Source organism: Sciurus carolinensis, chromosome 9, assembly GCF_902686445.1.
Source record: "Sciurus carolinensis chromosome 9, mSciCar1.2, whole genome shotgun sequence".
In the NCBI taxonomy this organism is placed as follows: domain Eukaryota; kingdom Metazoa; phylum Chordata; class Mammalia; order Rodentia; family Sciuridae; genus Sciurus; species Sciurus carolinensis.
The window spans coordinates 96,351,709-96,369,634 of NC_062221.1; the positions used below are offsets into that span (position 1 = coordinate 96,351,709).

At 33.9% G+C, this 17,926-nt stretch overlaps 1 protein-coding gene across 1 annotated transcript in view; it reads right to left on the bottom strand.

Annotated features, from left to right (window-relative positions):
* The window catches only part of Epha6 (EPH receptor A6), an 874,627-nt gene that overhangs the window by 95,130 nt on the left and 761,571 nt on the right, over positions 1-17,926 (bottom strand). The window contains exon 14 of the mRNA XM_047563348.1: positions 5,812-6,021. Within this exon, the coding sequence (XP_047419304.1) occupies positions 5,812-6,021 (210 nt within the window). The remainder of the gene's footprint in view (positions 1-5,811; positions 6,022-17,926) is intronic.

Consider the following 17,926-nt stretch of genomic DNA (forward strand, 5'->3'; position numbering starts at 1 on the left):
TGCAAAATAGGGAAGCTGAAGTGTTGGAGTTTGGAATCAGTCCCATGAATGCAGAGTTAATGGAACTAAGATGTTAACAAAACTGTGATTATAAAGATTATGTACTGTCAATAATGAGATTGTATATCAACAAAAAAAGTATGTATATGGAATTGCTGTTGTCAAAGAAAAAAACAAAATTTGCCTTGGAAACACAAAGTAACACAATTGAAAGTTAAAATAAAAATATAGAATTTTTAGGAGGTAATATGATAAAATGACTTTTCCATTTTGCTTTATCTTTAAAGTATAAGGAGTTACTCATGGTTTTTAAAAAAATCTGAACATTAACTACAATTATATTTTAAATAAAAACCTATCTCTTAAAACAGATGAGTGTGAGCCATAATATATCTTACAGTGTTCTTTTTAGGTAAATAGGAACTCATTTCCATAATTGAGAGCAAAGAAGCTTAGCATTTTCAATGTCAGTGTAAGATGGGGTTGCTTAGCAATATTTAAATGAGTTAGAGTTCCTCCTTGGGAAGGGAACTGGTTATAAAATAGTTATACATGTGAACATAGATCAGTCAGAAAAGGATGTGATTTCATAACACCTAAATTTTAACCAGACAGGATACGATGTAATCAAATGAAAATAACCCAAACTGTCAGTAACTTTTATGCAAATTAATTTAGCCAATAACACTAATATTGTATGTATCATTAGATCATATCATTCCCAATTTCTCCTCACTAAATGCCTGATAAGTAAGTCATGGAATTGGCATGTAAAGGCAAGATCTCAGTTCTTCCTGAGATCCTATTAATATTTTTCACTCTCTTTGGCCCATCATATGCATTTCTTAGTTTTCGTGCCATCATCAGTTCCTAAGGTCCTTTTGCAAAGGCTTGACATACTTTAGTACAGGGTTTAAATGCCTTATCAGAAAAATCTGCTATTACTGTATTTCCTTTCATGTCACATTGCTCACTCTTGGTGTGTCTGCATATATATGAGTTTTTTTTTTTTTTCTAATGTTGGACTTGATGAACCTTTATTTTATTCATTTATTTATATACAGTACTGGGAACTGAGCCCAGTGCCTCACACATGCTAGGTAAGTGTTCTACCACTGAGCCAAACTCAGCCCCCATTTATAAGTTTTAAAAATACATGCTATACTTGCTTATTCTTAATCCTGTCTCTGTTTATCCATTTATCTGTTCTCATTAATTCCTTCATTCTGGCTTTTGGGGCAGGAGAATTCTTTGAGGATCCTTGAACCCATCCAGTACCCTATAATACCCAATTCCTCACTCATAGTTTTCAAGAATAATTACAGTATGTGCTGAGAATGCAATATCCTGACATAGGGAAGAACTTCCTATAGCAACCTTGCCTTTTCCTGTCCTTCCTAGGGACTGTGACATCTTATGGAGAACTTCCTGGAAAAGTCTGAGTTTTGTTCCTCTCTCCCCAGGAAGCAGAATGTCCTTCAAAGCTTTTCCTGATAAGCTATGTTTCTCCTGAGACACACAACACAGGGCAGGCTGCTTTTGAGGGTCCTTTTATGTGATGTGAAGCAGGGTTTGTGCAGTCAAAACTGCATCTAGCTGGGTATGATGGCACATGCCTTTAATCCCAGCAACTCAGGAGGCTGAGGCAGGAAGATTTCAAGTTGAAAGCTAACCTCATCAACTTAGTGAGGCCCTAAGCAATCCAGTAAGACCCTGTCTCAAAATAAAAAAAAAATAAAAAGGGTTGGGGATGTGGTTCAGTGGTTAAGTGCCTCTAGGTACAATCCCTGGTACCAAAACCAAACTAAATCAAAACAAAACAAAACAATTTCATCTACCCTGTGTAGCTTTTAAATCCTTGGATTACAGGTACACAATAGATCTGATGTTTCTTTTGTCCCTCGCTGCCTATATCTAAGTAGTAAGCCTGCTTTATACAACTTCTGTGTGAGTGTGTTATGTCTTAGCAGACTCAGACAAATAGGTAATCTGTACATGCTGGGCCTAAACAGTAGCTCAGTATACAGTGGGCATAAGTATTTGAACTTTGGTGGTTGGCATAGGGAATATCTTTGCTCTTCTCCATGGAGTGGAGTCTTTTTTTGGGGAGTAGTAATAAGCGAACCCACTTCACAATTGTTCCACTAATAATAGGACCCTAAGTATGGTAGTGACATAATAAACTGTGTTAAGTGCACATTAAATAACTAGGTCTTAGACCTAAGGCAGGCCATATGAAACATTCAAGTTGTAGGAAGAAATATTATAATTTCTAGTCATATTTACTTTCAAATTTCAACCTTTTATCTACTTTAGTATATTTTATAATGTAGGGAACACTATCATATATAATGTGACTTTCAATAAGACATGAAAGGATTCACTCATTTTTCCAGGGTAATTTCTCTTCTTAACCTCTTTCTGGTCTGGCCACTCTGGCTCACAGAGTCATTGTTCATCTGCCACTTATGGGCTAGTATAACGTCACAGTCACACTGGGCTCACACTGGCCATCTCTCTTTCCAGTTTGACTTCTTTAGCTAGTTCTGATTACTGTTTGTTGTGATATATGAACTTTAAATAGGCAAAGTCATCTTAGTGGAAAATATCTATTTTGAATAGGAAGGGCTAGCATCCAGGAAGCACACCATTCTAAAGATTATTTTCTTGAAGATTAAAACAAAAACAGAATAAAACACAATGTTTATCCATAATATCTTCCTGTTTTCATACCCTTCACAGCATTCCTTTGTTCCAAACCCTTTCTGGTACCGATAATAAAAATAGAAAATAATTGAGGAAATAGCAATTACATTTATGCAAGAGAAAAGACTCAAAAACATTCATGATAAAAGAGAGGTTCTAAGAAAGTTGTATAAAGATAAAATTTTAAAAAACTGAGTCAAATTTATTTTTTTAATATACCTGGGAGTTGGTTCTTTGAAGTTGCTTTCATGTAATTGAGATACAGATTCACTAGGCAGTAAAGAGTTCAAGCTATCTAATTCATTTTAACTGGAAATAAACAAAAGTATTGCACTAGGGGGCTAGTTACATTTACATAAAACTTTAAAAGTTTTATATACAGTCTGGATAGAATGCCAGTGCTTAATGGTATTATCCTGATGACTTTGAACTAGAGTATCTATCTGTGATCCCTTGTTCTAAGTTTGCTTGTAATCTAATGCTGGTAGCCATGCCATCTCTAATAGGGATTCTATGACATGATTATTTAACAGAGTCTCTATTCAACTAGTTGTTCAATCTAGAAATATTAGAATATCTTTAAATCCTCCATCTTCCTTATAAATTATTTTCAATTACTAAATCCTATAAATTATGTTTTCATAAAGATTTTCAATTCTCTGCCCGCCTCTTTATTCCAGTTGCCACTGCCTTAACTAAAGCCACCTGGCCTTTCTGATCTGTAGCAAAAATGCCTAACAGCTTTCTTGTGAGTACTCGTTTGTCGGTGCTTTCTCTACATTACTGTCAACAATATTTTCTATGACCTACATCTATTTTTGTTATTCCCCTACTTGAATAAATCAATGTCTCTTAGTTGCTGTAGAAAAACCTTCAAATTCCTTGGAGCACCATTCAAAAACATTCATAATTACTCCTAAGGAACTTGGCCCCTTCATTTCTCCTGGCCTTAGTCTCAAACTGTCCATTTTCCCATTTATCTGCCCATTCACTTCCCCACATTTCCATGACTTTTCTCATCTGGACTGCCTTTCCTCCAGCGCTCTGTCTAATGAACTTTTTAAAGATCTAGTTCAAATTTGATCTTTTTGTGAGGCCTTCTTTTAACTTCTTCTCTAGCGCTTCCATATTTACTTTTATTGGACTGCAAGGAAGCAGGAGCCTGTGAAAGCATAAATTCTTTGAAGGCAACAGCTCTGCTGTTATATATTGAATGTCCATGTTGATTATTAATTGATGAATGATATTTTGCCCTGCAAAATTCTCTGAGCAGGAAGGTAATTCTGAGACTTAAAAAATAAGAACTTGATTACATTGTTTGCCATTTAATTGATCTCTGTTAAATCAGAGACATTTCATAATTGAGACATAAACTACAGCTTTCCACAGGCCCCTTTTGGAGTGTTAGTATTCTATCTACCTAATTTGTTATCTAATTCTCTAGTTTGATCTAAATTTAAAATAGCATTCTACCAGACTTCTTAGCCCCTATAATTGCATTAGACAGAAAATGCCTAGGATCTAGGTGTCAAATTGTTCCAGTACAACCAGTACAGGCCTTAAACTTTGGGTTAACTGCCAATTTTATTAGTATTTTAAATTTAGTTGTGAGCTTTCTATTTTAAAAAAGCATTTAAAATATTACTTTTTAAGGGGTTTCAAAAGTAGCCTATGGCCTCTAGTCAAAGTTTCATAGTTATTTCCTTATTTTATTTTTTGAACTGATTTTGTTGATTTTTATAAATACTACATAATTTTCATATAATAAATTTAAATAGTATTATTCAGAGGTGGAAAGAATATGCTTAATATAAGATTTTATGTACTTTTTCTATAACTCTAAAAGTTGTTACAAGTTATACATTTACAAAATACAAAAGAGAAGAAAATAAAGGCCTTAAGAAAAATGAAAACTATTATATTTTCCAATTGAAGAATGGACTTAAAAGTATTGTTTTTTTCTAAAACGAACAATTTGTTTTCAGGCTCAATAGACTTATTTTGTAAAGTTTTTTGGCTAAATTAAAAGATCGATAGATACTGCTACCTTATCTATCAAACACAGAAATTAATTTATTTTTCTTAGAACTATATTTTTGTTGACAAAATTGTGAAAATATTGATAAATTAACATAGAGCATTTCTACAAAGCAAGTGGTAAGAGCATAATATATTTCATTCATAATATTAAACTTGCATCTATTCTGGAGTAACTGAATACAGAGAAGCTGCCCAAAACAAATCTCATAAAAGAAAATTAAATAATGGAGTTGCATCTTTCAAAATAATATGTAGGGTTAGAAAAAGAGAGCAGAATAGAACATTTTGAATAGTTTTATGGTTTATTTTTCTTCGAAGCTGATTATCATGTGAATTATTGGTAAGGGTTTTGCCTAAGAAATAAAGTACAATATAATTTTACAAAGTTGTAGCTTTCACATACTTGAACAGAGATATTAATACTCAATTAAAAAAAATAACCACAGAGTTCAATAGAATAAACTGACCTTGGATAATTCAGAAATATTTAAACCATTCATGGATCACATTGATATTATATAATTTATGGATGATAACTTGGTCCTCAAGTTTTATCCTTTCATTCCTGATTACATTTTCCCCAAGTACCATTTTGAGAGTTGAGCGTACTCATATATCCTCAAAGAAACTTATATGGCTCATTTTTAAGTATGATCTGATCATTCCATATTAAGGCAAAGAGTCATTGCAGAGCCACTCATTACTTTCTATTCCTGAGATATTGATCGGTTGCACTATTGGCCTATAAGAGCTCCATTTACAGGAGATAATTATTGAGGTATCAAAAATACCTCAGGCAAAGACAGAGTTGTCATGAGGGCAGTGATGATATGGATCTTAAACATGTTAAAGTCCTAGTACATTAGAAAGAAAATAGTCAGATATAAGATTTTTTTCCCAAACTAGGCCCATAGCTATAGCAAGTGCTTCTCAAATAATTCTATAAAATTAGCAAAATGGTAAATGAAAGTAGAAAATTGGGAAAAACAAATTCAGAATTACTCTAATAATATTAAAAACAATAAAAGTAAATAAACTACATTGGAAAATGGCATATAAACTTACAGTTGTTGTATAAGCAGCTTCTGGATCATCTTCTAGCACTCGGGAAAGACCAAAATCAGAAACTTTGCATACCAGGTTGCTGTTCACCAATATATTCCTAGCCGCCAGGTCTCGATGAACGTAGCCCATATCAGAAAGGTACTTCATGCCTGATGCAATGCCTCGGAGCATGCCAACTAACTGGATGACTGTGAAGTGGCCATCATGCTTCTGTAAGTGAAGCATAGTTGTTAAAATTGATTGATTTCAATACAGTGTGTATGTGTATGAGTGTGTATAGTAAACAGAACACTTGGATTTATTTTATTAGAACCAAAGAACATAAGTAAGCATCATGTTTGCTGAACATAATGTTCTTAAAGGAATGTAAACCAAGAGGGGGAACATCTAGTTAGAAGTGATAAAGGAAAACTAAACAAAAGATAAAAGGGGACCACCCAAATTTACTTCGAGAAAAATGACTGAAAAAACTTTTGGTAACAGGAAAGAACTAATGTCAAATAAAGTGAGATCAAAGGTTACTGAGAAAATGGAATGCACTTTCCACAATTGCAAGCTTTGAACCAGCCGCACACGTGGGCAGGAGGGCAGCAGAGCCCACAATTGGATGAGATCTGTGTGATAACTAGAAATACTGTGAAAAATGGTAGTTAGGTGAGGTCACTCAGGAAACAGAAAATGGGATGACATGAACAAGAACAAAGTTAGGAAAGCTGCTACAGAAAGAAAAAAAGACACAAGCAAACAGAAAATAACTAATTCCCCCCCCCCCAGTTTTTTAAATGTACATGGAATAAATAGAAAAGAAGTTGACAACAGACTAAAACCAGGACTACTTTAAGTCCCAGTTGGGAAGATTAAATTAAATACTATGATATGAATAATGAGCCAGGCAGAGTATCATTATATAATAGTTAACATCTCATTCCCTCTACCTTGCTTTAAAAGAAATGTAGATTTTACAAAAGAGAAAAAAAAATCCAATTAACTTCTGTGCAAGATGTATACAAACACAAAACCAGATATAAACAGTACTCTTGAAATTAGGATCAAAATAAATAATATTTTAAATAATACATATCATTTTTCTTGGTTATTTGGAGATTAGTGTCTTTAATGGAATTATAGAGAAAAATAAAAACTTCTCAAGTTGTTTTTACATATCAGGCAAAATTTATTTATTAATGATATTAAAAATGAATCTCAAGCAAGAGTTTATAGAGCAGTACTACCTTATATCATAGAGCAGAAGCACAAATAAGAGTATCTTAAGACTTTTTCAAGTTGAAGCAGTTTTCACGGATGTTTAATTTGAAACTACAGTGTAACTTAGGCACAGGATGATCTGACTGTATCTGTCATAGTGATAAGACCGCCTATACAATGATGATTCATTAGTGCTTTAAATGAATACACTTATTCTACAAATGAAATAAACTTTGTCCTACTATATCAACTTATCTCCCTGATAGCTCTCTGATAATATCTCTCCACTCAAGTGCAGAGTAAGGAAAAGAACCCTCTCCTAAAAGAAGCACTCTTACAGCATGAGTATCCATTTAAGCAGGCTCTTCTGTATAATTAATGTATAAAAGATAACCTAGCAAAGAAAATCTTTGGTGTTATTAGCTCTTTATGTTTCTAATCCATCTTCTTAGACAGTATACTATTAGGCGAAATCTGCCTATTCTATCATGTTCTCTACCTATCTCGCCTCTATTAGGAATCTCAAAACCTCTGAGTAGAATTGAAAGCATAAATTCTTTGGGCCTAGAAAGGATTACACTAAATTTAACAAGGTGCCTCTTTCATCTCTTAAAAAAATGAAGTTGCTTCATATTACATTTATTGCCAAGCAGAATTTCTAAGTAGCAGGAAATATTAATGAACCACCTGAAAGCTACAGCATACCTCAGTTTTCTTAACTGTACAGTGAGAACAGAGTCATGTAACGCAGAGATGGTGGGAGAATCACATATAAAACACACAGCACATCCTGAATTGTTTTTATAATGGTTATTATTTAATAAATGCTGTGATTATCATAAACATTTTGTAATTGTAATGAGTCAAAATATTTCCTTCTAGTTTCCTGAAAAATTCACTGTGAACATAAGCACTAGGTACATAAAGATAAACAGTTACAAAAGACTAAGTTGAAATTTGATTTCTTATTTACTATTGGGGTGGCATAAAGCACCAAAATTATTATTATTATTTTTAGTTTGTTCTAATGAGGTATACATGACCAAATTATTTTTAACACCTTTATTGGGATACAATTCTCACATCATACAATTTGCCCTTATAAAGTATACAATTGTTTTTAGTATTAGGGTTGTGCAGCCATCATCAAAATCTATTTTAGAACTTGTTCATCCTCTTCAAGACAAACCCCGTAGTCACTAGTCACTTACTTCCCCCAACCACCCCCAACACCCTCAGCAACTACTGATCTACTTTCCATCTCTATAGGTTTTCCTATTCTGGATATTCCCTATAAGTGGAATCCTACCTACGTATTTTTTTCTGACTGTCTTCTTTCACTTACTATGTTTTCAAGATTCATTCACATTATAGTATATATCAATGTCATGCTTTTTATTGCTACTTTTTTTTATTCCTTTACTTATTCATTTATCATTTGATGGACATTTGGTTTACTTCTTTCCAACTCATGCAGGTTTTTCTCTAATTGATTGTTTTAAATATTCTTGTCAGCAACATTTAAAGAGACTGGATTAACTGCTTTCATATCAACCACTGGGCAATCAGGGTTCTAAGGACAGTAAGTAGTATCATTTAAAAGGTGAGATTTTCAAATGGTATGCCTTTATGCCATGTACAAACAGAGAAACAACATGTATCCCATTTGTTTACAATAAAAAAAAATTTAAAAAAATAATAAAAAAAATAAATAAATAAGCATTTAAAAAAAAGGTGAGATTTTGGTTTGTGAAAACAATCTAAACTATCTTTCCCATGTTCTGTCATGGGACTGTAAAATGTATTTTATTATTTCTAATTCACTTGGCAGGGGTCCATGAGATCAAAACTATTTCCATCATACCACTAAGGTATGTGCCTTCCCCTTTCACTAGGCTGTTACATGTGCTCATGGTACAAAGCTCTGGTGGATAAAACCATGAATCAAGGAAGTAGCACTAAGTCAAACTGTACTGGCATTTCCATATGCTTCTCAGTCAAATTCACTCACAGAAAAAAAAAAAAGTTTCTTTTAAGAAGGTCCTTGGTAAAATCAGTTAAACTTATTTATTTTGTTAAATCTGATCTGTGATGACACACAGTCTCAGGATTGATACTTTGTAAGAAGAGAAAAAAGCAGGATTAGGCAGCAAGGGACAATAAAGGGCAGCACATTTTCAGTAAAGATATCCGACCATTCCATGGGATATTGATATTTTAGATCTGGAGTAACATTCAGAGCTGGCCAAAATTAAGGGAAAAGAGCTGGAACCTTATACACTGCATCAATCACAAACTTGTAAAGGTATCATGGCATTAGGTAAGGTGGCCTTCTCTAGCCAAGGGCATTCCTTAGAGAGGGACTCAGGTAAGATCCATCAACTTCTAAAATTCCTGAAGTGATAGCAGTAAGGGAGTTGGTCTTGAGAGTTCAACCGAATACAGTTCCTGCATGTAAATCTCTTTTCATATTTTGTTTCCTGGCAAACATGACCTGTGATAATTTCTGTATCTATCTGTATGTCTGTCTGACTACCGCTAAATCTAGCCATATATCCATCCACTCATCCATCCAACCATTCATTATTTATAAAATGTAGGCTGATGACAGAGAAGCTCCAGAAACAGTTCTGTATTCTTTTGGGAGAGAGCATATCTTAATTGTGGCCATATTGTTCTAGGGCAAAAACAGCTAACATTCATAAAACTCTATAAACCAGTCACAGTCTAAGCTCTGTAAAGTATTAGCTCATTTAATCTTCATGATAACTGTGAGATGTCAATGTAGTTATTATCTCTATTTTGTAGATGACCAAAATGAAAGAATTTTGATGATCAAATAGTGGTAGAGTCAGAATTTGAACTCCAAAAAATAATTATACAGCATGTATTCTTATTTTCTATAGCTGTGAGCAAAAGAGCTGATCCAAATGTAACCTCAGTCTGGGCTACTTTGGGCAGCATAATTTAACATAATAAAGAAAGATCTAAAAGACCTCTGAGACCATTAAAACAAGACCAAACAAATAAGAACACTGCAGAAAAACTAACATATGAGGATCCATTTATCTATGTCAGGCTGAGAGGAATAGCCCCATTTATTAATACATGAGGTATGGCTCAAATACATTTCTCTAGAAATAATGCAACTGTCTTATTAAAAAAAAAATCTATATTCCTTTTCTAGTCCTGTCAACATAGTCTCTTTAAGTTTGGTTTAAGACATTCTGGTTTCCTTGAATATGGCAGATGGCTAATACATAGTAACTGAATTAAACAAACTTTGATACTATCTTGCAGTGCACTGGTTGTTATTGCTATATTATTCCTTTTGTCTTGCATAAAATAGATGACTTTCTTTTCTTAAGACTGGACATGAGTTTTATTCCTTTTATGTGGTAGTTCTGTGACAAAATCCACTATGCTGCCATCCATTGTCTCAGTACTCGATAAATATTAATTCAAATTGAATTGAATTGTTTATGAGGGGAGGAGAAAAATGTGAGGGTGCTGAGATTTAATATCTTTGGGCTTCTACTGGAGATTAATCAAAAAGAAACTATGAATTTTTTTTATGACATATGGTTTCTTCCCAGGAAGGCAGATTCAAATGAAAGAGAGTGAATGTGGCATATTTACACACTGCATCTCAGGGCTTGTTAGCTAGGATTCTGTTTGTCTTCATTCTTTTATCATTGTGCTCTCAACCTGACTGCTGAGAAACACAGTTTACCCTCTGTCTGACAGAAAGGATGAGCCTGATTGGAAGGGTTTTCTGAGAGTGATACATAAAATGTCTGAATGCTGCAGAGCTCCATCAGGCCCCCAGGACACTGGAGCACAGCATTCACCACATCTGAGCACCGGCATGTCACATTGTCTCTGCAGTAACACAAGCTCTTTCCTCTGGTTTTCAAGGTCCTACCCTGTAAGCTGTACCCACACACACTTTGAGCTTCTCCATGTTCATTCTGGTTAGGCTGAGCTAAAGGACTTGGCCTGAGTTTGATAAATGTAGGATTTGAGTCATGTTGTCCTAAAGTTATCACATTATTGTCTAATGAGTTTTCCCCCCATATAAATAGACTCATATCTGATGAAAACATAAATCTTGCCCTGTCAACTAGTTTAAATATCCTTCAATCAGCTCAGTGACAGAATATAGTACAGTGTTTTCAGCATGAATGCAAAGATTTGAACTTTGCTTAGGTCTTCAGTTTCTCTTTTGGTAATTGGTGCATTATAATTATACATAATAGTGGGATTTGTTTTTATATATTTGTACATGCACACTAGCTCTAGTCTCTTATTTCTGCCTCAAAGATTTTTGTGTATTCAATTCAACCCTACCACATGTTATTTTATGTCTAATGTGCTTGGCTTACACAGTTCCCTCCGCCAGGAATGTCATTCTAGTCTTTTATCACCTGAACTTTTCATTATAAGTGTTAAATCACCAAATTCATTCTTTTGAACAGAACTCATTAAATATCTACTCTGGGCCAATAATTGTTCTAGTCTGGCGGTCAACATGGGAAGCAAAACAGAAAAGTGCTGGATCTGATTGTTCCTACATTTAAATGGAGACAGGGAGATAGAAAATAAAAAGTAAGAATAGGTGGGATCATTTTAACTAATGATGAACTATAAAACAAAGTGGAGTGATCTAAAAAGGAATGACATGAGGGGGACTGTGAATAGTTCCTAGCATTTGAAAAAGGCTTAAAATAGGAACGAGTTAGTAATGCTTGAGAAATGAAGGCCAATGAGGCTGGAGTTTGTTGAGTGAGGACAATAAGAGAGATGCTGGAAAGACAGGACAATGTAAGATCCCGTAGGGCCATGTAATCCATTACAAGGAGTTTGAAATCTTTTCTGAATGTAATGAGAACTAACGGAAGAATTCTAACTCGGGGTTGAGTGATATATTCTGATTTGCATGTGGAGAATGGAATCAGAAAGGTGTTTGGTAGCTATTAGAATAATATTGGAGAGAGATACTGATGGCTTGAACCAGGTTCCAGATTTATTTTAGAGGCACAGCCAGCAGGACAGGTAATGGACTGGGCCAGGGAGGACTGGTGAAGAAAGTAGAATAGAATTGGTTTCAGTTTTCTCCAAATACCCAGTCTACACCAACAGTGGCTAAAACTATATATATAGGTCCCAATCTCTCACTCTAACTTAAACAAAATCTCTTCCAGGCAATGAGCATAACGTGTTTTTCATCTTTGTAACCTCAGGGCCTAACACTATGCCTGGCACACCGTAGATATTAATATATATTCACTCATTGGGTTGAACTGAATTTATTTTTCTCTTAGAAAAGTAAAGCTCTTTGGACTTTTAGTAAGTAGCAAGAGATTCTCTTGAAGTATTTTTCATAGAAAATTGACTTTAATATCAGAGATTCTCTGAGAATATCATGAATGAATTAGAAGGTTGAAACACTAATTATACTTACAGCTATCTCTATTTTGTGGGCAAGACTCTTTGACAATAGTTATCAGATAATTATGCTTTTGCTGTAGAATGAGGAAAAAGGAAGTAAATATCTTAAAAATTTGTTATATTTATTTCTAGGTCTTCACTGGAGAAACAAAGTGATGTTGACCTACCAACCAAATAGCCTTAGAGACTATAAATGATTTGTAGACCATAATAAAAATCATTGTTCTTAAACCCTTGCTGAAAATGTGCTGTATCCTCTATAAAAAGAGATAATTTTAGTGATTCATGACTGATAATGAACATTACTCAGTAGATGATAAACTGGCATTCTTGAGTAGAACTAGTAAAAATCATTCATCACTAATTCAAAAACATTTATAGGGGATCCAATTCACAATTAAGTACATTAGTGACCTACAATAAATACCCAAGTTTCCAAAGATTCCTCACAAATATGATGCAGTAAACATTACTGAATAATGACAGATTTAAAATGAAGTAGTGAAACTTGGTTCATATATATTTTGAAAGATGTTTTTGGTTCACTTACCTCAAGTTATAGGAAACCGTACCAGTTTTCAAGACAGAATAGAAGGCTTAGCTGAAGCCTTGTAAAATTATTATATCCAAACTTCTGACCTGCACTATGAAATGGTTGTACAGGAAATGTGTCTCCCTAGATGGTTTATAAAAGGCTGAGGTATTAAAACAGTGAATGCTACTGCTATAAGCCTCTTGTTTCCCTGCTTCTGTTGTTGCCAGAGGTCACTCAGAAGAAAAATGAGATGTTGTCAGAAACACAATGGATTAATAAGAGAGAAAAGATGAGAATATATGAAACGTATAACAACCAGGAACCAACCTCTGTGGTCCAAAAATATCCTGTCCTCATTTTTTTCACTTCTTTTTTGTTTTGCTACCCGGAATTCCATTATTAAAACTCTATTTGGTTTTACAAATGCATGTGAAAATTCAAACTCTTCTGGAGGAATGAGAACAATATTTGTGAGCAACATGCTAGTATAAATTTGTCTAGCCTGACATTCAACTGAAATCTGGGGCAATGGGATAAAAGGTGCTTGGAATAGGGTGAAGTGAAAGTGAATATGGTCCCAGTTAGAGGTGATCATCCAAGATAAAGAAAGGTCTATCCTGGGGATGCAAGGGGATGGGGATGATGTACTACCATATGCCATCTACAGCAGTAAAAGCTGAATATTTAAGGATCCAGGAAGTGTGAATATTTAAGGATCCAGGAAGTGAACATGAAGAAAGAGATAGATGACCAAAAAAAAAAAAAAAAAAATGACCCTTAAAAATGTTGACCAAGGGCAAGTCAAGTAGATGTGAGGAAAACACACTTTTTCCCATTTTTGAAGGAAACTCCCAGCCCTATTGGAAGTTATATCCTTTAGCTATAGTCTGTGTTAGAAAGGCTTTTACTGGTTTGCCTAGGGATTTAAGTGAAATCTTTAAAAGAAATATTTATGGGAAAAAGCATTTTTGAGTTCTGAACAATTGATTTATAAACGACTTTGCAGAAAATAGTCTTTGGAGGATTACTTCTATAACTTAAGTTTAAAGTTAAAATTCTGTTTTTATATGTTTCTAAATCAGAAAGTTGACCATGTTTTGACTTTTTAACATGCTCTTGAATTTGAAAAAGGAATGGCTAGAGTTATTTATAGATTTGAAAATATCAAATCACCTTTGTTTTAAAATAACAAGTGAATAAATAAAAGTCAAGGTTTTAACTGAAAACCATCTTGGTCTCCCTAGATGAAAATCTTATTATAATTTCCTATAGAATACTTAATAAATCCTTCAAAGATTTTTTTTTTTTATAGGCATCATGGACTTTTTAACTTAAGTTAGGCAGAGTTATATTTTTAGTTATAGGTTAGAGAGGCCACCAAGAGTGGAATCAGAAACTCCACTCATAAGGAAACTAAAAAATGTCATTTCTAATATACCTAAAAAAATCTAGGAAGAAAAGATGTAGCTGTGGATTTGTGAAACATGGCAGTTGGATTTCAGAATTATATTTTAAGAGCTTAAAACGAATCTGAATATAATATAGCTTAAGCTTACAGAGCTTACTACTGAATTTGCTTTTTTTCCATTTCCATTCTGAAGTTTTTGCTCTAGTTTCTATGCAGATAAATCTATACATGCTTTTGGGTGCTGCATTTATATAAAACCAAGCAAATTTAAAGTTGCTTTGGCTGGTATATGGGATGAAGTGTCACAGAATGCCATCTGATGAAGCATCATTAGCAAGTATCAGAACTGACAAGGGAAGGTTTTGTAGAATATATGTATTTGTGTATGCATATGTATCTCAGATAATCTGTCGAGGTTGGTGATTCTGGTTTTCAGGCATATTTGAGAACCTCAAGTTTAGGTCTTAATAATTAGTTTTGTAAATCTAAAATCTCCTGTGTGGTTCAAACACAGAGAAAGGAAAGACTAAAGAGGAGTTCAGAAATGCACAGAATTTATCTATATGTCAGTATAATTGTATATTATATAGTGATTGAAATCAATGTAATGTTTTGTACATAAAAGGAGAATTAATAAGGAGAATAATAAAATACAACTTCATGGTAACAGGTAGTACAAAATCACTATAAATTATAATACTAAATATACTAAATGTTAAAAGAGACATTGATGCTCTAACTTGTAATTTAAAAATAAAAGTTTTATCGTCCTTATACTTGGCTCTAAGTGTACCATGCTTTCATATATTTTATTATTTAGTAAAACATTTTTAGGATTTTTATTTGCTATTGTTAGCACAGTTGTAGTAAATAACATTAACTTGTATGAAATTTTACCTATTTTTCTCTTAAAAATTAATTAGGATGAGATTTGATTGCACATTTTATGGTTTAAAAATAGTTATTGGTGAGTAAATGCAATTTTACTTTATTTTTCACTGTTGGACATAAGACGAATGTGATGCAGATTAATTGTGCCCTTATACCTTGGCACTAGTAGAGTCACACATGTACAATTTACAAGAAAATGTGTTAATAAAATTCAGCTCTCATTATTAATAAATAACTAGCATAAGGTAAAATGCCATCTTTACTAGATTTATAATTTGAGTACATAAATATTTTAAAGATTCCTTTAATTTTTTAAATTAATATTTGCTTTGCATTTGTTCAAGGAACTCTTCAAATGACTTACACTGCTTGTGAAATGCTGATATGAATTTATATGTATTATTAAATCCTCATATTCCTGAGGTATAGGAAGACTTTTTTAAATAATGAAAATTAAAACTATTTTTTTCACCTGATGAAGCAGACTAGGAAGTAACCGAAAAATAATTACAAAACTCTTAGTGACATGTTCTGAAACACTATAATGCTACTAGAGGACTTTATGAATACTTTACTCTGTAAGATCTTGTTCTAGGAGTTTTGTCTCTTTAGTACTATAACACAATAACCTTCAGAATCATTTATTGCCTATTGTTGTCCTTGAATCTTCTCTTTTATACACTTCATCCAATTCACCAGCAAATGCTATTGGGTCTACTTTTCAAATATACCACAGAATCTGACCATTTCCCATCAAGTCCACTGTAACTGATATTGCAGAAACCATCATCATTTCTTACCCAGAGTATTACAAAAGCCTACTAAGTTCCCTGCATTCATATGTGCCTTATTAGAGCCTCTTTTCAACACAGCAACCACAGTTATCCTTTAAAAATATAGTTAGATAATCATTTCATACCTATATTCCAAATCCTAAGTGGTTTCCCTATATGACCCAGAGAAAATTCATAATGACCAAGTCCTATATCTGTGGTTTTCCATCTCAGCTGTATATTGGACTCCACCAGGGAAACAAATCAATGCAATGTGTACCCCTTATATGGATCTTAATTCAAACAAATACATTGCAGTTTTTTATATTATGCAGCAATTGGGTATGCTTGAATACGGACCAGAAATTTGATAACATTGAGAAATTGTTGTTGATTTTTAAGGTATAATAACAGTATTATGGTTACATACCAACCTGCTGCTACCTCCCCACCCCTGTACTGACACTAGGGATGGAACCCAGGGCTTCAGGCATGCTAGGAAAGCACTCTACCACTGAGCTAATCTCTGATCCCCATTTAAAATTCTTATTTTTTAGACAGATACACAGAAATGTTTACAGGTGAAATGATGTTTTAGAGTTGTATCAAAAAATGCAGGAAGGGTTAATACCATGAGCTGGTATTTGTTGTCACCAGGCAATGGGTACATGGGGATTTGCTATATTATTATCTTTAACTTTGTATACACTTTAAAATTTATATAATAAACAGTTTTAAGGAAAAAAAGCTAAAAAATGGGATAATAATAAATAAATATTATTTACTTAATAGTGCTGTTCTAAGCAATAGGTGAGTTACTGCCTGAGACCAAAATAATGCCTGCCTCAGAAAGCAAATACAAATGTTAGCTGTATTAGTTGAACATATTAACCTTTATTTTTACTTTGGCTATTGACTCCCAGGTTGGCACGTGGAAATTGTTATCCCTGAAATTACCTCATTTCAGAAATTTTAAATATCCATCTATGATTGTGTTGGTAAATGCTCTCTAGAAAAAAAATAAGACTATATATCTGTGATTTGTAGCATTTTACAAGTTCTATGATATAAATTCCATCATGGCAAATTTCAAGCTACTAACAATGTAACAGTTACCTCATAAAATTCTTGAGTATTTACTAACCATCCCTTGCTGACTGATTCTGCTGGTCTGATTCTGGCTCTAGCACACAACTGTGAACATTCTACTTGTTGGTTACATCCTTCTTTTCTTCAGGTCTCTTACCCTAACATGAAGCTGTACTTCCTCTTCTACCCAATAAAGACTTCTAGTTCATAAAATTTTTATTTATTCCTAGTAGACTATTTCTTTCACGAGCATTAACTCACTGGTTATCTTCCTGAAAGATTCTTTCACTACTATTCCAATTCCCTTTTTTTATCCCATCCTTGGTTTTTCGTTATATACCTGCTCTACAAACTTGAGTTTCTATCATCTCCCCTCTTATCTTTAGGGAGTTGAGTGTTCGTGTTGAAAATCACATATGCATGTATACCCCTGCCATAATACATTTACGTTCTTCAGTAGGATCTGGAAGTTCAGCAGGACTAGTTAATTATTACTTTTTTTTTTTTTCAGATTCAAACCCCCTAGACTGGCAGGTTTGAGGAACAGTACAAGAAACTAGTACTGGGGGTGATCCAAGATGGAGGACTAGAGGGTGACTGCATCTCCTGTAGCTACAGAACCCAGGATTCAAGAAGGGGAGGCATTGAGAGACTCGGACTAACACAGAGCCACGGAGTGAATCTCCCCCACCAGGTGAAGCTTGGCCCGGGCGGCAGGCCCGGACAGGGGCAGCTTCTCAGAGCAGGGCAGGGCAGCTAGAG